Raw genomic sequence first — 25,276 nt, forward strand, 5'->3', positions numbered from 1 at the left:
CCTAAGTCTTTAAAAGTTTTCATTCTTTTCTCCACAATTCCTTCTTAAAGTGATCGTTCACCCAAACACATGAAAATTCACTTGTTATCTACTCACCACTATGCCAATGAAAGCCCCGACATTCAAATTCGACTAAAAAATGTAGTGTTTTTTTTACGTTATTTTTTTACGTTTGTAGAATTGGTCACCATTTACTTAAATTGTATTGGATTTGGCTGCAATGCTTATTAACCCTGAATTTCCAAAAGTGTGGACTCAAACACTTCACCCACCCCACCAACGGCATAGTGGTGAGTAGTATAATGAGTGAATTTAAATTTTTGGGTGAACAATCGGTTTAGTTTCATTGTATCATTCGCTTCCGCCTCACTTTACTTTTAACTCTTTCTGAGTTTGCACTATTACACACACACATGCCCTGGGCCAGCTCCGCCCACAGTCACTCACACAGAGCAAAAACAGTCAGTGAAGCAGCCGGAGGTAAAGTGAAAACATTTTGGGTTAAAACTGGATGAGTTAGGAGAGCACATCTACAAGGATCTCGGTATGGGCAACATGGGCATCCTATTTCCAGTTTGTGAGCAGCAAGCAGAGAAGCCTCACACACTCAGAAGGAGAGGGGAAGGCTGAGAAAGAGGGAATGGGGGAATCTATCAAATGGCGCACCTCTAACTTTGTACATTACTAATGCAATTGGTAGAATCAGTCACACTTTTTTTCTTGAAATCGTTAAGAATAATATAAAACTAGTCTGTAGCTGAAGCTTCTCCAAGCTGAAGCTCAACAAGTCCTACCTGAGGTCCACCATGTCACAGGAACGCTTTAGTGGCCTTTCTGTGATTGGCAACAACAAGGCAAATGCTGGGCAGACTGATTCATGACTTTGCATCAAGAAAGGTCTGGATTTAACATTGCGTTCTATTTGTGTTTTTGTGTGATACACACAAAGGATTTGCGCAATTTAGTTTTAGTTGTGTGTTCTTTGATAGCAATATGTTGTAATTTATAGGTAGTCATTTATTCTCTTAATCTTTGGTGTTTATGATTGTATGAAGTTTTGATAGTAAATAATTTTATATTTCTATAATTTTATATTTCTGTAATTGTATAGACATTGTAACAAATGTCTTAGTGGGTTGCGCCAGGGCCAGGCATATGTAGTAACTTGCCAATAACGTAATAACATTTCTGAACTAAGAACATAATAACTTTTTGCCCACATTATTGGCCGGGTTTTAAAAAATCCTTTAAAAATGTAATAATTGGAGCCGATAATGTAATAATATATTATATCACAAGTTTGATTTTTTTTTGGGCTATAAAGTATCACACTTCCATGACACTTAACCTTACTATTTCCTCTTTCAAATACCTGCTTAAAGACCTGACCATACAAACTCTCTCTCTCTCTCTCTCTCTCTCTCTCTCCCTCTCTCCCTGAGAAGTAAGACTATGTATTTATTTGTGTAACTTAATGATGAGAATTATCTCTAGCCCTGCCTTATGCTCCTAAGTGATTTAAGTTCCAACACAGACAATAACTAGTATTTCTCTTTGAGGATGTTATATTCTCTAATAAAAAGACCATCATTTCTTTCCATGAAAAATGCCATCTTTAATTAAAACTTTTTTAAAACAGTTTTTCAGGCAAACTGTTACAGCTATACAGTCCTCTCCTTAATCAACTTTATTTAAATAACTGAACTGACACTATTATTGACCCCTTGTGCTCAACTTTCAACCTCTGCAAAATTCTTAACTATAAATATAAAGTATATAACATGACCTACAAAGATAGCTTTGGTAACACATCTTTGAGCTTAATAAAGAGTGGGTTATTGTCCTTTTTTTTTTTTACAGAACTAAACATTCTCTAATACTGTGCAGTACATTTCACACAACGGAAAAGTCATTCGCTTTGTCCAGTTCCAAACTCTCAGCAAGTGTCTCTCTTATGTACAGGTTGGGATGAAATGGTGTTGTTAGTTCACGGAATAAGAGTGACACTCGGTTGAATGTCCCCAGCATTGACATATCTAGATTGAGACATATCTCAATAACTCTTGCTATTATTTCTAAGGGTAGATATTGAGCTCCAGGCTCATTGCCAGCATCTAATACCATGTCAGCCAAAGGCTTAGCCAGAAGCCCAGGTCCAGGCTGAGACAGAGGGCCAGGTTCAGGGTCAGCCAGAGGGCCAGGTTCAGGGTCAGCTAGAGGTCCAGGTTCAGGGTCAACTAGAGGGCCAGGTTCAGGGTCAACCGGAGGTCCAGGTTCAGGGTCAACTAGAGGGCCAGGTTCAGAGTCAAACGTAGGGCCAGGCTTGGGGTCAATTGTAGTCGGTGTCCTAAATTGCTTTCTGAGAGACTGAATGGCCTGTAAATGAGGATAAATCGATCCATCTAATAACATAATGTTCCCGTGTCCCTCAGCGAAATGGCCAAGAATCAAAAGAGGCAAGCCTTCACAATAACAACCAGATGGTGAGATAACAGTGTTTGCATCCAAACCATGAGTTGACACAATAAGGAGCTAAACATTGAATATCTGGGCAGCTCATTGAAGAGTTGGTGGTCACCATATGTGCCATGTTGTGCCATCCTCTGTAAATAATCCCCCCATGTCCCCTCCACATACTCAGAGAGGTGCGTGCCATTCACTCCATGTCGATGAGATGTTAGATCAGCCACAATTTCTCAGCGCAATGTTGATGCAGAATGGAAAACTACAATGGTGGCCAATTGGTCTGCAATAGCAGCAAATTGGCAACTGCCAGCTGGCATCGGGCCTAAACGAATGTTCAGGTTTGATGATTCAAAAGACTCCAATCTCTCCTCATGTGTGTAAGGAATTAGAAGGTGCATTTGCTCAACTTTTTGGGGCTGGGACCTTGGACGCTGCCTTTCTTGTAGTCTTGTCACACTGGTCACATCAGACACTGAAAACCACTTTTGTGTTGGAGAGGGTGTTATAATCTGTTCAGTCTGTGTCTGTTTGTATTCACTTCCTGTTTTATTTTGTTGTCTGGGTTCTTGTGTCTAGTGTCTAGTTTTACTTCCTGTTGGTTTCCCCACACACCTGTACCTTGTTTGTAATTAAGCTTTCCCTATTTATACCCTGTGTTCCCACTCACCCTCTGCCAGATTGTCATCGTATCCTTCGTGTGTACATGCTCGCCAGCATTAAATTCCGTGTGTCTGCTTGCCTGGTTTTGAACTCTGCTTGGATTACCGACTTTGGATTTTGTGCCTTTTCCCTGAATGGTCTTGTTTGCTTCTCTGACTGCCTACCCGTGTATGACCCCTGGATTGTTAAAGTAAAGTTTTATTTTGTACTTTATTTTTTGTCTCGCGTGCTTCCTTTTGCAACTGAGTCCCAGCTTTGTACAGAACCGTCACAGAGGGGCTATCGAGCATATCAAAGTGCCTTTGTAAAACTCTATTGCCACTATTCACCCTGACCAACATATTATCATTTTCCCTATATATCGAGGGTGTATAACTTTCAGACAAAGTCATTCGCCGTATGCAGTATTGTGTTGCCATTCTTGCCCTTCTCCTAATGTTTCTTTGCTTTTCCTCAAAGAAAACCCTATGCTTTTGGGTGGGCAGTGTTTTGTTTTCTTGGTGGACAATTTTCTTCATAAACTTAAGCTGGGGAACAGGTTAACCGATTGGACAATCTATGACTTTCTCCCATAATACACCTGAAAAGTAGAACTCAAAACCTCCTTTGGGTCTTCATTCATTACCCTGGCATAAACTGGTAAATGCTTGACCCAGTTGACTCCTCCTTCTTGATAGTTGAATAAGTCAGTCTGGTCTTGTACCAGTTCGTCTGGTCTTGTAGTTAGAGTTCCAGCAATATACCCACATCTAGTCTTGTCTTGTGCTTTTCACCACGCTTTTGTATTCACCGACCTAGCCTTAGCCTCACATCTTTTGGATACCTCTGCCGTGTATTTTTTGGCCTTCTGTGTACAGAACCCTGACTGGAATAAAATGACCACTGTTTTTGTGGTGAAGTTGTTCTTCTGGGTCCTCAGTTCATGTATTCAGCCTTAACAATAATCGTTTTCCTCAGTACACGATGGCTTCTCTCCACTTTTCCCTGGCTCTGAGGATGGTATAGCGAGCTTTGAATTATTTTCAGCCGAAGAGATTCCATGAGCTTTGGTACCGCACCCTTGAATTCCATTCCTTGATCAAGCTGTATAACCTTCAGTTGACCATGCTCAATGTAAATGTCCTCAAGATGTTTGGCAATCTCAGTGCTGTGTTTACTCTTCAATGGTCTTAGCCATAAGTATCTGCTAAATACATCTAATATGGTCAGGATGTACCTATATGTGGCTTGGCCATGCTTGACTCTCCATTTCCCCATGTCAAGAAGGTCTATCTGGTGACGATCTTGAACTGCTTTGGGTTTAATCGATTTGGGAATGGGTTTGTTTGCAAATGTCGCTTTATGCAGTTGATAGTGTCTTGACTTATCCAATGTGTCTTGCACACTAGCATGACTGATACCAGAGTATTCTTCTCTAAGGTGTATGTTCACCTTTCTTGCACCAGAGCCTTTTGTATAATCAACCGCCCTGTTAACAACTGCAGAGATAGTTGACTTCCTAGCTACCAATTTCCCAGCAAATGTAATCGTCTGGCCATCCTCACTGAGAGCGTAATGTTGCCTATTCCGCCACAATCGAACAAGAGCAACATGCTGTGTCCTCGATCTCTTTACTACAGGGAAATTGAATTCCCCCTTGAGTGCCTTGAGTATCACATCATAGGTCTCATCTGACATTGCTCTCTGTCCATGTCCTGTACATCCCCAAATAATACAGGAGAGGACAAAGATTGTTTTCTCATAAAGTATTTCCAGATCTGTACATGCAATGGTGTTAAAAGACTCAGCCTAATCTTTTCTTTTTTATCCCTACTGTAGTGCTGTAGTGTCAACTCCTCGTCTTGATAAACTACAGGCGGTGCATGCCCTCTTTTCTAATAAGAGTACTATGGTTTATTAGACATTCAAGTTTGTATTGAAGTTATGTATATTCAGTTTTACCCCCAAATTTGAAAGTGCCACCAAACGTTCTACAACCCTTTAAGCTACATTATTCCCTTTGAACGCTAAAGTAAGGATATTACATGACCTAACATATAATATAAGCCTATGTACAAGAGAGGGTTTCAGTTAAAGGGCAATATATAGATGTCTTATACAAACATATTACCAATCTCTTTCTATTTAGTAATTCTCTATATTGTTATTGATGTGTAGAAATTACAAATAAAAAATGAACAACAATACTTCCAACACTTGGCTCTCATACAATGGTTAATTGGGATTTTCATCTATTGGTCTGTAAGAACTATGACTTCAAGCTCTGAAGGACCAGGTAAGTATTTTACATGATGTCACTAGTATTATCAAACTGTCACAAATAGATAATAATTCTTATAATTAGCCTACAGTTAGCTTACTAATCAGTTCTTATTAATACGTTATCAAATATTTGTACTAAATATATAAGATATGTGAATGTATTTGCAGAAATTTCAACTAAATCACCGTATTTACTTCGTAAAGTAAATTAGATCATTGATTGCCTTTCAACATGTGTACTAAGGAAGTCTGCAGACAACTGAAGAAAGTGTAATGTCAGTCACATGACTGGATAACCTGTCAATTAATAGCCATCTAATGGTCAATTATGGATATTGCAAAACGGATGATTACATTTAATGCATTCTTGTAAAGCGACCTGCTACAAGAGAGAGAGATGGCGGGGTTTGGCGGGCTATGTTGTTGTGTGGTGTGCAAATACGCCGGTTGGACAGGTTAAAGTATTTTGCGTGTTTGGATATGTTCTTGCCAGCTGTGCGTAATGGGCTAATGGACCTGTTTAATATGCAAATGCTATTTGTATATTCTGTGTGTGCACGTGCCCGATGTCTGCACCCTGTCAAAGAGCCAGAGGTTTAAATTATTTAATGTACCATGGTAGTGCTGTTAAAATATTGGATGTGTTCTTGTCCACTGCGCGCGACAGCCATTTGAACCTGTTTAACTATGTTTTGGCTGGGGTCACGGTCTGGCAGTTGCAAGACTGGCATACATTTGATTAATATCATAGTAGCCTGTTGTTTTAGAATGTGATATGAATGGGATTTTCACGGAAAAAGTTTTCATTGAAACTCGTTAAATAAAAATGATGTGTATGAATGCCTATAGTTTATTCTAACCCTAGGCTAATCAAAGCGAAAAATTCCCCTCCCACTACAGCTTAAAGCCTCTTCCCAAAACCCTGGGCACCAGCCGTTTTTCGTCTGGGGGTTGTCTCCCTTGTGCCCACATGTCATAGTTCTGCTTCTGCCTCACTCCTGCACTCTGCTGATGTTCCCCTGTGACTCTAGGTCTTTGAGTCTCTTGGCGTACTCGGGAGGAGAGGAGAATATGCCCCCCACCACTGTCTCAGCCTCCTGGTCTGGGAGGGCATAGGCTTGGGGCATTTGGTAGTCGATGGATGGCAGAGAGGACATAGCGGTTTCCCTTCTGAATGGGAAAGGGGGCCCACCACACCCAGTGCTAAATATTGGACATCCCATTTTTTAACGCAGTTTCCCAAACCTTTCTGCAGGGTCCCTTTTTGCCAGATAATTTTTTTTTATGAGCCCCCCAGCTTGCAAACTGAGATAAAATGAATTTTAAACTGCACTTGCAGGCTTCGTCATTTCCAGCCATTGCCTGAACCCCATCTGAGCAGACCCCTACACGCCTCTTTTAAATTAGTGTCAATGATTTTGAACAATTTGTCTGCAGTGACTCTGTTAGTGTCACATTTGCAGAAAAGCAAATCCTCCTTCAGATGGCCAGCATCAATGAATCTGATGTATGTTATCAATAAACAGTCTTTGTTGTGTCAGTCGTTTCATCCACTACTTATCTCATATCTTGTCATTAACCTGCTCCTCCATGTGCCACGTATTATAAATTCACCTCGTAATAGGAATATGTTTTAGGTTGCTGACTGTCGCTTCATTAATCATACTTGCCAAAACAATAACAATAGAACAAAGAACTATTAATTAAAGTGTCTGCCCTATTGCAAAAAATGAACATTGAAAATGTTCCAATGAAGCTTTCTTAGATAGTTCTGTGTGACAAACTATGCGTTGAGTAAGGTTGACCAGTAGATTAAAGTGCTAACACATGGTTACATCCCGACTTGATTTTTGTAATTCCTAATTATCAGGCTCTAGCAGTAAGTCGTTAAAGACTCTCCAGCTTGTCTGAAATGCTGCAGCACGTGTCCTGACAAGAACCAGGAAAAGAGACCACATTTCTCCTGTATTAGCCTCTCTACACTGTCTACCTGTTACATTTAGAATAAAATGTAAAATTCTCCTCCTCACCTTCAAGGCCCTTAATAATATGGCACCATCATACCTTAAAGAGCTCATTGTACCATATCAACCCACTAGAGCACTGCACTCCCAGAATTCAGTCTTACTTGTTGTCCCTAAAGTCTCAAAAAGTAGAGTAGGAGCCAGAGCTTTCGACTATCAAGCTCCTCTCCTGTGGAATCATCTACCAGTTTCAGTTTGGGAGGCAGAAACCCTCTCTACTTTTAATGGTAGGCTTAAAACCTTCCTTTTTGATAAAGCCTATAGTTCAGGCTGGTTTGTATTGGACAAGCTCTTAGTTGCTGCTATAGGTCTAGAATGTTGGTGGACACATGACACATGGAGCTTATCTCTCCTCTTCTCCCTCTATCACATTATTGTCTCATTAATAAATGTTACTGACTTGACTTCTTCCCCGGAGTCCTTGTGCTTTATCGTTTGCAGATTCAGGACCGCAGCTGCGGCCACATCGTGGGTCATGATGGTGGATTGCGGATCGTGTTGACTGATCATGATCATATTGGCGGATCCTGGATCGTATTGGCAGCTGATCGTGGATCATGATGGTGGATCCTGAAAGTGTTGGTGGATCATGACGATGGATTCTGGATTATGGTGGCTTCTGATTGTGGTGGTGGATCCTGATCGTGGAGGAGATTGATTGATTGATTGATTGATTGATTGATTGATGTGGACGCATACTTATTAGCTCAAAATACAGAGATCAGAAAAATCCGAATGTGTCTGAAATTTGTGTGTTTTGATACAAAGAAAATTCTGATATGAAATACAAATAACAATACGAAAAAAAGTGTTACTCCGAGGTAGGATAAGCTGAGTTTTGACATTTTTAAAGTTATTTCACATTTGATGTATTTAAAATTAAGCTGCAAAACAAATCCATTCATAATCAAAGAGTTCCTTTATTTCAAACCTTCAAGCCATCAATCATTGTGTTTCATCCAGATTCAAACCATTAGTCTTGTCATTAAGACATCCATTCATCACAACACATAAAACACACTTTGTAGACTTTTGGCACTGCATGACAGGATGAAACATTATGAGAATATGTTACATGACAGTATTTCCCAGTATATAGGGTAATTGCTCTCAAATTATGGCATCATTAGCTAACTCCTCCACGGAGAGTCATTATTATGTTGCTGTTACTCTTCTAAGGTCACTTCTATTATCACCTTAAACAAACAGTAATCCATTTATAAAGAAATATCCAACATACTTTACCTATATATGTGTAGATAATCACTGGGGCATTTCTTAAGCACTATGATGAAGTCCACTAAGTCTGATGCGAAATGCCAAAGTATTTAACCAAAAGATGGTAAATACTGTATGTAATCAACTGCTGGTGTTGTGCTCTTTATCATAATACTTGCCCCATGACATTTGCTGTGTCACAACTCTGGTCTGAACACATCAGACAGAACTGAACTAAACAGACAGCATGCCCAGACATTGTAAATGTATCTGTCTTAGTATGAGACAAAATTTGCATATTTATACACATACATAATTTAGGGATTTCATTTTGAACAATGTGACTGGTAATCCACACCAGAGAGTGAAGTCAATATGAGAAAAGGCTCCAGTACAAACAAAATTTTGGCCCCCAAATATACTAATATTGGTCTATGACCAATGGCAATTTCGTACTAAGAGCAGGTGGAGTCTTTAAAGCCGTGTGCTTCAATGTGGGAAAGTGTATAGCTAAAATTATACTTACTGCAGAACCCCTGTCTAGATTTCATGAGCTTTACTTTACTTGGACAATCAACCTCAATACAGTCCGCTGTTCCAAATGCAGACTACATGGGCCTAAAAGCATGACAAATGGAGCTTATATTCATACTCAAACACTTAATGTAGTAATTACAGAACTAATTTAAGAATTACATTTTTCATTTAGAAGTATATCAGTATATACCCACCCGTACTTGTGTAAATAAAATCTCAGTGATGACAGCAAATATTAAAGAGGTAGAGGATACAAGTTATGAAAATCAATGTTGTGTTTAACGTGTCATTTTCTGATTCTGATGTAAGACAATGTGTTATTGTTAGCAGCACTGTAAGATGGATCATGGTTTATTTAATGTTGTTCATCTTTAGCTCTGCCTGGAAACAAATTCTGTTTTCTGTCATGCTCAGAGTGAAAGATGGGTGCTCATGCAATCCATGTTACATGAGGTCTAGCTTAAACAGTCATCACAGTGAGTTTGCAACAAGAGTCCTCAGGTTTTCACAAATTATAAGAGGCATCTTGTTTCGGTCTTATGTCAAAGTGTCATTATATCCTGAATTCTTAGTGTGTCACTGATCCCACTCTTGTCTTTTAGTTGACCTCAGTGATATTCACTTGGCCTCATTCCAATCTTTTCCCTCATATCTTCAGTGTGGGCCTTTTGTATGCAGTATTCCCATTGTAAAACTCATTATCATCGTAGTTCAAAAGTAATCTCTCTTTTGTAAAACATGTTCCTAACTAAATTATATAGAAATATTACAGAACTTGAAGATGGTAAGGGATCTTCTGCCTTTTTTTGTGCAACTGTATACACACAAAGTATGTGGGTGTTTTGGGTTGGATGAATTTGGGGCAGGGAGTCTTTATGGCTTAAATTTGGGTTTTAAATGTGCTCTTGCCTCCTAAAAAGGTCCTTTCACATTTGTTTTAAGTATCAGTTAAGTGCTAAAAAAATTAATTTTCTGTGACCATCTCCATGTCTCACGTTGTCCAGTGAATCCTCAGAAAGATGCTCCATCAAATATAAAAGCAGCCAAGGCTTGAGCTGCAGACAAAAAAGACAAAGACAAATAGGGTAAGAAAGGTACAAAGATACCTGTCATTGAGTACCATGCACCATCTTTAGAAATTAGTGCAATTCTAATTGTTGCTACAACAGGATGTGTAGTTTTTACAGGAAAGGCAGGTTTTAAAGAGTGAAGGGCTCTGTTCCACTAGCTAATGTAACACAATTTAGTCAAAAATGTATGGTATATACTCGACAAAGACCAAACCAAATTCTAAACACAAGTTCCAACTTGCTTGATTTCTGAAACTTTTAACTGCATCCTTTGGACTTCCTCAGTTGCTCAGTTGTGATGTGGGATGAGTCTGATGATGGATAGAAAAACTTTTTTTTTCACATCAAGTCACGATTTATGTGGAAGATAATCATGCAAGGGTCATTTCTAACTTTAATCAGTCAGCTCTTCTGAAATCCTGCTATAAGAAGACCAATCAAATTATTGTCAGTTTAATTACAAGATTGTGCCTATAAACATGAGGACTGCTATTCAAAACCTACATCGTTTAAAGTGAGGAAGTGAGCAGAGGGTTTAAACAGGATGGGAAAAGAAGTGGACTGGTGACGTTGATTAATTCTGAAGACTCACCTTGTAAGACTCACACCTTCATGATGTGGGCAGAGTTGGGGAAGTCAGAAGGGGCCAGGTTGGTTGGGGAAGTTGGGGGGCTCGGGGCGCACTGGGCTGTAATTAGATTGAAAGCAGGTGGGAGGAGTGAACAGAAGGAAAAATGTAAAGCAAAAAAGTAGTGAGCTAATCAAGGGGACTGGTAAGACACAGACCTACAGTATGTGGATTTTTGTCTTCCCTGGATCACCATGTATCCTCTAAATACATATCCAGATTAGCCTAGGCCTCGCGCATGCTACTCCCCTTATGTCTTCCGCACAACTTGGCTATGGCTTGACTTTAGGTGCTTCAGGATGCATTTTCTGTGAATCCGAGATTTTTTTCCCACTTTTTTGAAATGGCGAGATAGGACATTTTTTCACCAGGAAACAATGATTAAGAAAACAAGTCATATTTAAGGGACTGGTATCTAATGAGTGTGTGCAATTTGGTGTGGCTTAAATTATTTTTTTGTTTAGATTCATTATTTTTATTTGGAAAAAGTAATGTCACAAAATATACAAAAAAAGTACATTATTTCCACCAAAAGCTTCAAAGTTTCATCTATGGTAAAGAGGCATATGCACAGGGAAAATATGTAAAATAAATCTGCAGACAGACTTGAGCCATCTTCACTTACCGAGTTGTATATGTCCATGTGTGTCATTGCAATATAAAACACTACACATTTACACAACTTAATTTACATAACATACCCACATGTAAACAACCATGTCTACCCTTACCTTTGCTACACTTGCCAGTAATTCTTGCTATACATTTTGTTGCGTATGCCTGTCTCGTAGTCTTTTAAGATGATAAATATATACAACTGAACTAAGGGACCTTACATTTAACCATTCATACTAAAAAGAGGAGAGGAGCTGGAAACATTGTTGAAGTTATACAAAGCCGGCTCGCAATAGGGTTATAAATTCGACCCACTTGTTCCAAATTTTGTATCTTTTTGGATCCTTAATGAACATGTTAACCTCTCCATTTTTTATATTTCTGGAATATTATGTGCCAATCTTCCAGTATAGATTGTTGTGAATTTAGCCATTTTCTAGTGTCAGAATTTTTTACTTGCCTCAAAAAGGGCGTTTAGCAGCTTTGTATCCCTCCTCGGTTTTAAACATACTGTAGCGACTTCGTGAAAACAAACGTTGCTGAGAGGCTGAGGTAGGGCCTAATAAATTGAATGACGGGCTGATCCAAAAATCACTGCAATCCGTAAAAAATGCTCATAGATTAAATTGATCAAATGGAAAATAGCAGGTTGCGTAACAAAGTTTAACGGTCAACAAATAATACAGCATCCCCACTCACCGTCTTTCCTTCCTAAACAGGTGCTTAAATCAACTATGACTCCCACCCCTATCCTTATGACCTATTTCCTGTCAAATTAATAGGATCACAAGTAAACAATAAATAACCAATTAACCAAATAATACACCCCAAATACAAACCCATTACATCTTATATCATAACAAACAAAATAATAATAATATCTTTCTTTAACTTATTTACGGCTCCTACACACCAGCCCTGAATTATTAGATTATCACACGTAATAATTACTCACATTTATAATGTGTAGGAGACACAAGACAATTAAAGCTTAATATTCAAAGTCCACCCCTCCAATCGTCTTCTTTCTTCTTTTCTTCTTGAGTCACAAGTCAGTAAATGTCAAGGAATCCTTTTATGTCACGTCTGTCAGTCAAAACAGAGTCAAAGTTGAGCTCAAAGCGTCATGACGTTCAGCTGGCACTTCCTCATCTGGCTTCAGCCTCCTGTAGATCTTTGTTATTGGCCGGTCCAAGCAGCTGCTCTTTGTTTTGATCCGCACCTGACGCACAAATCCTCTTCTGTCTGGAAAGGTTTGTAGAACTTTTCCCATAACCCAGGAATTTCAAGGTGCTGTGTTGTCCACTATAAGCACAATATCTCCAGGGATGATGTTGCGCCTCACTCCCGACCATCTCCTGCAGCTGAGGTAAGTATACTTTAGCCCATCTTTTCCAAAACAAGTCTGACATGTATTGCACCTGCTTCCATTGTCTGCAAGCATACATGTCTGCCTTTTGAAAGTCTCCTGGTGGTAAAGACGGTAAAGTTTTCAACAGCAGGGTTGCTCAATGGCTGTTCTCAACTCACGCTCTGCTCCTTTGAAGTTTGTCCCATTATCAGAACGCATTTCCAGAACTTGACCACGTCTTGCAATAAAGCGTCTGAGTGCATTTATGAACGAGTCCGTCTCTAGTGAGGGTGCCACTTCAATGTAGATTGCTCTTATGGCCAGGCAGGTAAAAATGACATTGTACCTCTTCACTACACTTCTTCTGCTCTTCACTTCGAAAGGTCTGAAATAGTCTACTCCGACTTGAGTAAATGGCAGTTCATCTGGAATTACTCTATCAGAAGGTAAGTCTGCCATCTGTTGAGATAATGGCTGAGCATTTAACTTAATGACAGAACTCTCCTTATGGCTGTACTAGCACCAGTGATCCAGTATTTCTCACACAGTTTTGACAACACATGGTTACGTCCACCTTTTCCCACTTCTTGATGGATATGCCTCAGAAGTATGTCGGAGATATGGAAATCCTTAGCCAGTATTATAGGATGTTTAGCCTCCGCAGGCATAGATGATCTGCTCAGTTGACCACCAACTCTTAGGATGTCGTCTTGCAAAAGTGGACAGAGTCTATTAATGTGGCTGCAGGCGTTCACACTTTTGCCACCTCGCAGTCTGGAGAATTCCTCTGGAAACCTCTTCATTTGGCAGAAACCAATGATCTCCAGTTCAGCTTTTACCAGCTCCTCCACTGACAGAAAACTTGGAACAGTCCTCCCTCTTTGTTGTTCCAAATCCAGGTCGGACTGGGCAAGGGCTGTGCTCAATTGTCTCCTTTTCTGGCAGCGAGCCAAAAGCAAGCTCTTAAACCTCAAGATCCATGCAACTGATCTTTTCAGACCGGTCCAAGATGAGAAATGAAGGATCATGCGAGTCACAGAATTGACTTCTTCAGTCTGTACAGCATTCACTGCAATAGCGATTTTGACCTCAGGGTCATCTGATAGAAGTTGAGGTACATCCTCTGGATTCTCAGGCCACTCACTTTCAGTTTGTAGGAGAAAAGATGGACCTGACACCCATGTTGTATTCTTGAGAAATGCATCTACTTTCACCCTCTTGATGCCATATCTGCTGGGTTGCTTGCAGTGTCCACATACCTCCATTGGGAAGGTTGTGAAGCCTTGAGAATTTCCGAGAATCGGTTGGCAACAAAGACTTTGAACCTGGAGGTCTCATTCTTGATATACTTTAGAACAGATGCACTGTCAGTCTAAAACAAAGAATCCTCCTTCCTAGTAAAAACATCCATGCGGCTTGCCATTGTTGCAGCAATGAACTCCATTCGAGGGATGGTCACCCTAGCTTTTCCCATGACAAAGGCACTGTGTACTTGTGAGTGTGGATTACATGACAGCAGGTAAGTCACTACTCCATAGCCATCCTCGCTTGCATCACAGAAATGATGCAGCCATGCTGTGTTTGTTTCTCCAAAGTCCAGTGGTTTCAGACATCTCATGACTTTAAAGTCCTCCAAATGGCTGAGTTCCTGCAGCCACCTTATCCACTCCTTAGCAATGGATTCAGGTATGATGTCGTCCCAACCAAGTGTTCTCCTGCATAGATCCCTTAAGATTTTCTTAGCTGACAATACAATGGGACTCAAGATTCCTAGGGGAACAAAAATGGAGCTGACAGTTGAGAGAATTCCTCTCCTGGTCAAAGGTCTTCATTCTAAATTTAAAGGTGTCAGACTGAATGCACCATTCGACACCGAGCACTCTTTCCACAAGTAGCAGATCCTGCTCCAGATCAAGTATTTCCAGGTCCTTTGCTCTGTGATTTTCAGGTACTGCAGCCAGAACATCACGCCTGTTGCTTATCCACTTCCTAAGCTGGAAGCCACCTTTAGCACAGATGGATACAAGGTCACGGTAAAGGGACACAGCTTCCTCATCCGAAGCCACTGACACCAGACAATCATCCACATAAAAGCAATTTAAAACTTTATCCACTTACTTTTTGCTGAACTGTTCTTTATTGTCTACTGCACATTTTCTTTGGGCAAAATTGGCGCCGCCTGGAGATGAAGTTTCCCCAAAGAGCTGCACCATCATCCTGAAGTCTGTGAAGTCTTGATTTAAATCCCCATCAGGCCACCAGAGAAATCTCAACAAATCAGTGTCTTCAGCCGGTACTTTTACCTGGTGAAACATGGAGTCAACATCTGCCATGAGAACCACTGATTCTTTCCAGAATATGGTCACCACTCCAATCAATGAGCTGGTCAGGTCGAGTCCCTGTAGGAGTTGAGCATTAAGAGAGGTTCCTTGAAAGCTTGCCCCACAGTCAAAAACAACTCTGATCTTCTTTTTAGTGGGATGGTAAACACTGTGGTGCGGGATGTACCAGACCTTGCCATCAGTCCGTTCCAATTCCTCCTCTGGCACCCTTTCAGCATAACCTTTGACATAAAGCTCATTCATGAAGGCACTGTAGTCTGCATGCAATGATGGATCCTTCCAAAGCCTCCTCTTCAGGTGCAAAGCACGCTGCTCAACAACTGTCCTGTTATTTGGCATATTGAGTTCCTTGTTTCTCAATGGCAGTCGGATTTGATAATGCCCATTTATTAACTTTGCTGAGTTTGTCACCAGATCCATGAACTTATTATCTTCTCTTGACATTCCAGGTTGCTCACCCATAACGCTTTAACGAAAATCTGTCTTAAACTGCTGCTGCCAAAGCTCATCCAAATCAACAACTGATACTCTGTTCACTGATAATTCTGGCAACAAGCATTCCATTGTATTTCAACTTTCTCCTTTCAGTGGTCCATTCACAGTCCAGCCCAGCATTGTCCTGATTGCATAGGGTCCACCATTAAAACTGCGAATGATTTGCAATGGTTCCAAGGCCATGGGAACATTCATCCCTATTAGTAGCTCAATTTCTGCTTCAATAAACGTGTTTCAAATGAGGCCATCTTTGCAGATCCCTTTCTCTTGGACTATTTTCCCTATGGATGTGCAGGGATCCTGTGTAAATGTTTTGGGCAGTTTACAGAAATGATTACCTTTTAAGCCAGCCACCTCCAACCCAGACACAATATGACTACTCACAACCTTCTCTTGGCCCATGGTCCATAAGAGAGTATGTGCCTTTTTCCCGAGCTTGTGCATCAAATCTTCTGTACAAAATATTGCTGTGCTTCCTTGGTCCAAGAAGGCATAGGTGGTAAGGATCTTGCTGCCCTTCTTTGACTTAACTTGTACAGGAACAATAGGAAGTTTACAGTTATGATCACCAGCCCCAGTGAGACCACTCGAGACTAGGGTGCTGTCCACTTTTAGCTCTGATTTCCTTTCTGATTGGTCAGAGTCGTTTCTCTTTTCTTTTGAAGGAATGTGAAGTATATTTGGATATTGGAGACCGCATTTTGCACAGGAAATCCGTTTTCTGCATTCTTTATGATGTGTCCAATACACAAACAGCCAAAACAGACACCCTTTTCCCTCAAGAAGCCTATCTTCTCTTTTTGAGGTCTTTTCTCCAACTCCAGACATGCATCCAACATGTGTCCTCCTCCAGAACAAATACACATCCTCCTTTCAATTTGAACATGTTCCTTCCTTTTAGTTCCAAGTAGAGCTTTGTTTTCCACAGGGGCTACAGTTGTGGCAAAACTAGTTCCTTTAATTCCAGAACGAGACTGTGGTTTGAATTTGTTCACACCTTTGTTCATCGTCACTGATGAGATGTCCTGTATGTTTCCAAACACTGGGTCAGTTAGGATTTTCACTTGTCTTTCCAGAAAATTTGTCATGTCACTAAATGTGGCTCTGTGACGCCACATTTCCTGCAGCTCACAGGCTACACTTCTCCATTTGTGCCTGAGTTTATAAGGCAATTTCCTTATGACTGTCGACATATTGCATTACAGCAACTTCTGAGAAAAAGGCTGTAGTCCTGAAGAGCTTTTACATCTTCTGTTTTAATGGGATACCATGTAAGAGCTTTGTCCATATATGCTGATGCAACTTTCTGCTAATTTCCAAAATGCTCCAACAATAAAGCTTTAGCTTTAACATATCCCCTCTCTGGATTTAAGTGCTGGCAGCTTCTCACAATTTCCTTGGGGTGACTCTTAGTGTACTTCTCCAAAAAATACAGTCGGTCACTGTAGTTTTCAGTGTTCCTTTTCACACCATTCTCAAAAGCCTTGATAAAAGCATGAAACTTTAGTGGATCTCTATCACAAATTGGGATCTCTCTCTTTGGTAATGATGAGAGGCATTGCTGTTGTATCAAGAGTGTTGTTATTTCATTTTGCTTTCTCATATGCTCAACATGTTTTGATCCTCATTTTGTAACCCCAGATTTGCATTGAAGATGTCTCCGTATTGAGAGTGTGTGTTTTCTGTTGCAGTGAGATTCCTTGAATATTGACGTGGTGGATTAAATTACTTAGGCCCAGACTGAATGAACTGAGATGCCATTTTCCCCATAGGCCTTGCTCCTGGATCCAAGTAGTCATGTTTAGTTTCCTTTAGGTTCTGTGAGAATTGTGGAATAAATGAATCAACATTTGGATTGAGAGTTCGTGCTTTTAATTTTCCTTTTTCCAGATATGAGTTCATTGCATTTGAACACTTTGATACAGATATTTTTCCACTTAGGATGCTCTGGGATCGTAACACATTTAATTTAGCAATGTGTGCCGCTATGTCCTCGTCCAATTTAAGCTGTTCTTTCCATCGCTTTAAATGTTCCTCCTGTTCTTCTAGGTCATGTTTGTCCTTTAATAATTTCTGTCTTGCCATTAAAGCTGCTAAGTCAGCTTCTGCTTTAAGACGTGCAGAAGAAGCGGTGGAAACAGCAGACTTTCCTCCAGTGGCAGAGTTGTGTGTCGTAGTTGCTCTGCTTCCCAAATTTGACACACTGTCACTTGGTTTTATGTCATCTTACTCATTAGATGGCAGGATTATGGATGCGTCCTGAGATGGAAATTGAGGTTCATCCATTGTATGACGGAAAAGCATTCCTTCGTTTATTGCAGCAGAATCAGATTGACCAAGGCTCCTATGTTGCAGCTTCTCAGATTCATTCAACCACTGTTTCACATCCTCTTGAAATGCATCAATGTATTTTGCAATGCTAAAAAAACATTAATTTTTTCTCCTTTTCTCCTCCTCAGGGAGTAAAAGAATCAACATGTTATGCAACTTGGTGGCATTTTCATAACGTTTAGTTAAATTCTCAAAGTGGGATTGCACATGTGAGACATTTTCCTTTCTTTTCATTAGTGCTTTTATTTTCTTCACCATGATTTTTCATTCATGCTGAATCTTGTCAATTTTATTTTCCCAGGCCTTAGCCGTGAGTTTAATTTCTCTTTTCCCACACTCCATTTCAGGCCTTGTAACATCAGCATTTATTTGACTAATTTTCTTCCATTAATTAATTTCCGGTTGGATTTCTACCAAAACCTTGTGCTTCAAAACACATCCACAGACAGAGATTATCCAGCACACGTTATTCCCACAGAGCAGCTGATCAGCAGCAAATTCAGAGACAGAGCGATGATTCACATTTCACCTTTATTTAGCAATTATATTCATGCTGATGCGCAGAGTGATTCAATCCTCAATCAATCCAGCACTTGTCCCCAATGAACAAACAGCAGTCATTATGCGTCAGGCATTCCTTCCATATTCAGCTTTATTTGTGCACATCCATCAGTAAGCTTAGCTTAGTATGGTTTGCTTTAACTCCGACTCTGAAGGCTGTTTGAAAGCCAGCTCTTGCCTCCGTGCTTTATCTCCGATGTTTGCTTACTGTGATCCTCTTTTCGTTGTCTGATGCTTCTTTGATGCCTGTTATTTGTTGACAAATTGTAGCGACTTCGTGAAAACAAACGTCGCTGAGAGGCTGAGGTAGGGCCTAATAAATTGAATGATGCGCTGATCCAAAAATCACTGCAATCCGTAAAAAATGCGTTTAAACTTTTATTAAAGAAAAAAGAAGATCCACCTGATAAAATAGCAGGTTGCGTAATGAAGTTTAGCGGTCAACAAATAATACAGCGTCCCCACTCACCCTTCCTAAACGGGTGAACAGGTGCTTAAATCAACTATGACTCCTTATAGGTCCTTATGACCTATTTCCTGTCAAATTAATAGGATCACAAGTAAACAATAAATAACAAATTAACCAAATAATACACCCAAAATACAAACCCATTACATCTTATATCATAACAAACAAAATAATAATAATAATAATATCTTTCTTTAACTTATTTACGGCTCCTACACATACAGTGTGGCATAAGTACAGGGGTTAGAGTGGTCATCCTCTAACCAGTAGGTCAGCCGTTCGATCCCAGTCTTCCCCATTTCATACAGTATGCCGAAGTGTCCTGGGGCAAGATACTGAACCCACATAGATGCACTCTGTGAACAGGTGAATGTAAAACTGTATTGTAAAGCGCTCTGAGTGGTCATCAATACTAAAAAAGCGCTTTATAAATACAGACCATTTACCATAAATATCTTGAATGATGTTTTATGAATCCCATTCCAGAAGGGCCTGAGTTAGGGACAGTCCCAGAATAGATGCAAATACTTCCTTTCCCTTAAGCCGCACTGTCTGCAGCACATCAATTATGTGTTCCTATATTTTTCCTGTTGTGGAGTTTAAAGGAACCTCATGTTGTTCTAACAGTGTGCCCTCCAGATCGAAGAAGTAGCGGAAGACCATTGAGAGCTGCAAATGTCCCCCCAGGCCTCTCCAGGGAGCCTACTTCCTGCTTCTTTTTTTCCAATTTCCTTTTATGTACTGGGTATTTTCGTTTTTAGCATAAGAAAAGGCATTGCATGACCTAGAATTTGACCTCAAAGGAATCACACAAAAGGCTGATTTCAGGATTTTAAAAAACGAAAATTCTGCTGTAGTAAAGTTGGTTAGTCTGCAATTCTGGTTAAAGTAGTGTTGAATTTAGAGGGTTATTTGTCCTGCAAATATTGAACAACTGTATAGGGCACTTTTATATGTAAATGAGAGATATGTTTTAAATCCTATTTTCATCCAAGATTCAAATCTTTTATCTCCTCTATTAGGAAGTAATTCTGTATCTGTATCGTAATGAGATATTTATTGAGGAATTATTTTATCTCTTCTAATTGGACTGTCAGTCCCCTATCCTCAATTGCGGCTTGTAAAGGAAACCTAGTAATCATTCTACATTTTAATTATTTTCATTTAGCCTTTTATTCTGTAGTGCACCAATACAGCATTGGCATTAGCTGTGCATAAAAAAACGAAGTTTCTTAAATGTGAAAGTGCCATTCCTACCTTTTCAAAGCGGATTTGTGGTTTCCTCCCTTGCCAAATAAATTGTGATATCCATGTGTCCCATTTCCTAAATTGATTATGATTCCATTCTACTGGTAAACTCTAAAAGATGTATAATAGTAGGAGGAGAATGTTCATCTTCTCAATGCTTATCCTATAATTCAGGGTTACTGGATGAGATTCCATCTATGCACGTCAGTTTTTATCTTCGATGACAGTGGCCTATAATTAACTTGCAATAGTTTTGAAGGATCTTTTGTATGCATTATACCCAAGTACTTCAGTGTTTCTGCTTCCCACTTATGTATATATTTATCCCGCAGGTCCGTTGATGCGGTTTGAATGCAGTTTTTAATATGTTGAGCTTATAGCCTGATAGCTTCCCAAAGTCAACCAAAAGTGCCATAAACCAGTAAATGATTTTTCAGGCTCCTCTAAATATACCAAAACATCATCTGCAAATAATGCTACTTTCTGTTCAGTCCCTCCTAAATTAATGTCACTCTGTCTTATAAATTGGCCTAAAGGTTCAATAAATAAGGCAAAGAAGAGAGGGTAGACTGGGTCTCTGTCTTGTTCCCCTCTCTAAAACAAAAGAGTCTGAAAAGTCCCCGTTAATCTTTATTCGAGCAGTATGTTTGTCATATAGGGTCTGAATTATTCTGACAAATCTATCTTGAAAGCCCATTTTTCCCAATATTTCATACAGGAATTCCCATTTAATGGTATCAAAGGCCTTTTCCACATCTAATCCCATTATCATCGGCTTAACCTTATCTTTAGGGGTGGACAATTGTTGCTTTAACGACTTGTATTCTGCTGTACAGCTGTCTGGATCTGGGGACATTCCAGCTTTCAATTTAGAAATGGCAGAGTCTAATTCTTTGACAGAGATGTTGTACCAGATTGTCATTTTGAGTGCTTGTGAGTTTAGATAGTTTTAGGGAATTAAGGAAAGTGTCAATCTGGGAGTCATGGGAGGCTTGGGGTTGAGTGTAAATTTTGTTTTCAATAATGTTTGATTTTGGGTTCCATATTTTGTAAATTGTATTATACCTTTGTCCCGTAGCTTGTGAGCCAAAAATCGTTTGTTTTAGAAAAATCTCCTTTTTCCAAAGTATATATATCGTCAATTTCATTCTGTATTTTTTTAATTCCTGTGTTAAATTGGGATTTATTTTACCACTGTCAGCTAGTTGTAATTGCTTTAATTTCCCCAGTAGATCTGCCAAACTCTGCACTGTTTTTTCATATATAGAGTTTTTTCTTCTCATTACAGCCTTCAATGTGTCCCACAGGATCACTGCTGATTTGTCCCCAGTGTTAATTAAGTTCAGAATGTCCTGAATGTCTCCCTTTAATCTTTCAATTACCTTTGGATCATTAAGTATGTTTGAATTTGGTTTCCATAAATCTTTCATTGTTTCCCTTCCTATAATCAAGGATATTGTAATTGGACTATGGTCTAGCAGATCAATAGTTGCAATCTTTCACTACCTTATCGTAAATCTATCTGTGCTGAATATAAAAAAGTAGTTTATCCTTGCAGAGTCCTAACTGAGTGTGGAAAAGTAAAGTGTTTGTAATCTCTGCTAAGGATGCAATTTCCTCCACACATCTATAATGGCCTTTTCTTCCAGATTTCACTAGATTTCCTAGATAGGGGTCTATTCTGAATAGCTGTACCTGACAAATCCAGTGCTGGATTTAGCCTGAATTTAGCCTCATTGTGTTGCTGCATGTAATTTGTTTTGGTATTCCGAATGGGTTTTTTATTACAGTACTCACCACTATTCTAAACATACAAACATGAGCTATTACTCCAACTATTTTGACTTTGGTGCAAATCACTTTTGTTGAGAGACGTTTCATCATGCTGCCTCCTTTTCCATGTTCCCAAAGTCCTACCGAATGAATTCAAGGGGAATAAGTCTGGAGAATAAGTCAGTCCATAATTGTATCCACAATCTGAAGTTGTCTGCTTATTTCATTTCATATGACTTGCTCTTCATATTAATTCCAAAAATTGCAGTTAGACAATGAAGTTGGTGGCATTATAATAAACAAGGAAAAGATTAGTGGGACCTTTAAAAGGACCTTTAAAAGCAGGAATGTCTATTAGTAAATATACGAAAAAACCCACAAACCCAACAATGCATTTTCTAAAAATGTAAAACCTCTCAGAGAAATAGATGTTGATTGCTTTGGCCAATAAAAGTTTCTTGGTAGATTCAATTGAATTTAAAAGACCTTGGCAGATTTTGGATCCTTAACAATTCATGAGATTTACACTAAATTTGAGATGTGATCTTAGTCAATCATTAACATATGTGCAGAAATGTGCTTGAGGCAGTGTTGAGAGTAAGTATTGTGGCTTGTGCTGAGATTTGTGATCAAGATGTTAATGGAAAAGGAATTGTGACAGGGTAATTGTGTTGATGGCAGCCATGTGGAGAGAGTGCTAACCAGAGAGAATGCGGCTACGACGAGAGGCCTCAGCAGCCAGAGCGCAGGAGATCTCAATTCGCTTCTCTTGTTCTTGCAACTGCTGCTGGGAGCTGACCAGAGCACCACCTTCCACTGGGCCATCCAGAAGAGGAACCATGTTCTGCAAACTGACAGTAAGAGGTGTGGATGTGAAGAGATGCTCATATAGCTCATATATATATATATAGTAGGGCTGTAATGATTCTCGAACCAAAACTGACATCAAGGTCTCCCTGCCCAATCCCACCTGCTGCCACAGCAGCAGGTGCAGCCTTGTTGCATGTGTGTGTAGGTGTGTCCAATCACACTCCAATCCAATCACAACCCTGGGACCACAACCCTGCGTCATCTGAACCAACACACAAGAGACTAGTAGCTTCAGAGCAATGAGTGAGGAGTTCGGAGAGGATCTTTGCAAAAGCATGTTGTTCATTCCCTATGGAGTTTTCCTGGAGCTGCTAGCCCGGCGTTTGCCCGACTGACTGACTGACCTGACCATCAACAGTACCATGAGTGCCCTGTACATATTGTTTATAGGAACAGTGTTGTTATTGAAGTGACCCTGACACTTCTCTTTCTGTTTACTTTCCTGAGTTGCAGAAGATCTGCGGTAAAACCCGGAATGGATTTTCTTTGTTGTATCGGTTTTCTGTTGTTTGAACTGGATTGAACTGAACTATGTTGGGCTTGAGGGGGAGATTGAAACAGACTTTGTGAATATGCGGATTGAACTCAGGATGTTGAGTCTGTGGGAGACACACACACACACACCCTCACTTCTTTCCAAGAGAATCGTTACAGCCCTAATATATATATATATATATATATATATATATATATATATATATATAAACTGTATATTTATATTTATACTATTATTATAGACACACATACACACCCACACAAGTTTGTACAGCTATCTTAGTGAGGACACTCATTGGCATAATGCATTCCCTAGCCCCTTACCCTAGCCATCCAAACTAAATTCCTAACCCTGACGCTTAACCTAACCTAAACCTAATTCTAACCCTAACCCTAAAACAAAGTTTTAACCCCCAAACAGTCTATTAAAGGGGGGTCACAAAGTGAGGACCAGCCAAAATGTCCTCACTTTCCCAAAATGTCCTCACAAATGTCGGTTGTAGACTCAAACTGGTCCTCACAAAGAGAGCTGTACAAGAGCATACACACACACACACACACAGAACATTGGATTCACCTGCACAAATGCTCTGGTTTATTCCGCCTTGTTAAAGATTACAAAATTTTAGCAATAGGAGGTGCAAGGAAGCCATGCTTTAAAGTTGGATCAAAATTCATGGATTTATCAAAGAATACAGATTAATTAATCTGCAAGTGAGTCAAAACCAACTTTGATTTGGCAATGAGTGTCTTGATCCGCTCTAGTTTCTTCTGCTTCTCCTTCTGTTCCTCAGGACTCAGAGGAGTGGTGTCCTCCTCATCAAGGTAGCGCTCTGGAATCAGAACCTTGTTTGAAGCGACCAGCTACAACAAAGATAAACACACATACAACCTATAAACTAATTTATTGACAGACCAATATATTACTTATTTGATAGCACTTAAACTGATTTTTATCAGATTATTTGGTTTGCATGCTTGGACTTTTCTTATATAATTATTATTGTAATCATTATTATTATTATTATTAAAGCCCCTACAAGGAGCTTTTCATTTTCGTTGATTTTGGAGCCTCTGTGGACAAAATCGGTAATGCTGTCATTATAACCTCAGTCTAGCCAGTGTAACCGATGTATTTATATCATTTATATTTCACCAAAGTTCATGTTTTGCTGTTGTTTTTCCTGTATATATCTGTTTTTATATTCATTTCATTTGGGGAGTTTTATTTTGTTAAGTTATGTTTTTGTTGGGTGAGCTCCATCCTCCTTGTGATGTCCTTTCCTGTGGATTCGCGCTATTCCCCTCAGTTCCTGCTCTGCGCTGCTGAGGCGAGGTAAGATCCTACTATTGATCTTTCAATAGTGTTTAAACTGGGTAAAAACCAACTGAAGTTAAAAGAGGCACATATATATCACTTTGTACAGGTCACAGGACTGTTCAGTGTTGACACAATGTCCAGTTTGTGCGTGTGTATGTATTTATTATACCTTTTTGTAACATGCTAGAGATGGTTTTTCATGCGGTTCATGTTCTCCTTTAAAGATGTGCATGGAGACCTGGTTATGTGAAGTTGCTGTACTGAAAACCTTGTTTTTTTACACAGGTATGTGAGCTCCCCTTTTGTTATTTTGGTATGTAAATTTGATTTGTGTTAATAATTTCTTCAGTTTCCGAGCTACTGCAATAGTCACTACAAAGCCTACTTCAGGCACATTTATATGCTATCTTTTGGTGTGAGATCTTCCCAATACTTTAACTTTAGACTTTTAGCGGACCAAAATGCTTCCAAAGTCAAAACCGGGAGCATTTTCTCTGCACAACCGCAGCAGCCTACTACACACACCGCATATGCATTAAC

General features: G+C 39.6%; 1 protein-coding gene and 1 long non-coding RNA gene across 2 annotated transcripts in view; both read right to left on the reverse strand.

The window, feature by feature from the left end:
* Positions 1 to 8,264: 8,264 nt before the first annotated feature.
* plekha6 (pleckstrin homology domain containing, family A member 6) overlaps positions 8,265 to 25,276 on the reverse strand; it is a 141,869-nt gene continuing 124,857 nt past the window's right edge. Inside the window, exons 23-26 of the mRNA XM_034586810.1 lie at positions 24,146 to 24,279; positions 22,753 to 22,901; positions 10,830 to 10,925; positions 8,265 to 10,222 (exon numbers count right to left, since the gene is read on the reverse strand). Coding sequence (XP_034442701.1) covers positions 10,840 to 10,925; positions 22,753 to 22,901; positions 24,146 to 24,279 — 369 coding nt within the window. The 3' untranslated portion in view covers positions 8,265 to 10,222; positions 10,830 to 10,839. The remainder of the gene's footprint in view (positions 10,223 to 10,829; positions 10,926 to 22,752; positions 22,902 to 24,145; positions 24,280 to 25,276) is intronic.
* Positions 10,921 to 21,032, reverse strand: LOC117762275. The gene is made up of 3 exons (XR_004613980.1): positions 20,731 to 21,032; positions 11,571 to 11,596; positions 10,921 to 11,066 (listed from the first exon to the last, which is right to left on the reverse strand). It is a non-coding gene; the product is annotated as an uncharacterized LOC117762275 (long non-coding RNA).

The sequence above is a fragment of the Hippoglossus hippoglossus genome, chromosome 5 (genome assembly GCF_009819705.1).
Source record: "Hippoglossus hippoglossus isolate fHipHip1 chromosome 5, fHipHip1.pri, whole genome shotgun sequence".
Lineage (NCBI taxonomy): Eukaryota > Metazoa > Chordata > Actinopteri > Pleuronectiformes > Pleuronectidae > Hippoglossus > Hippoglossus hippoglossus.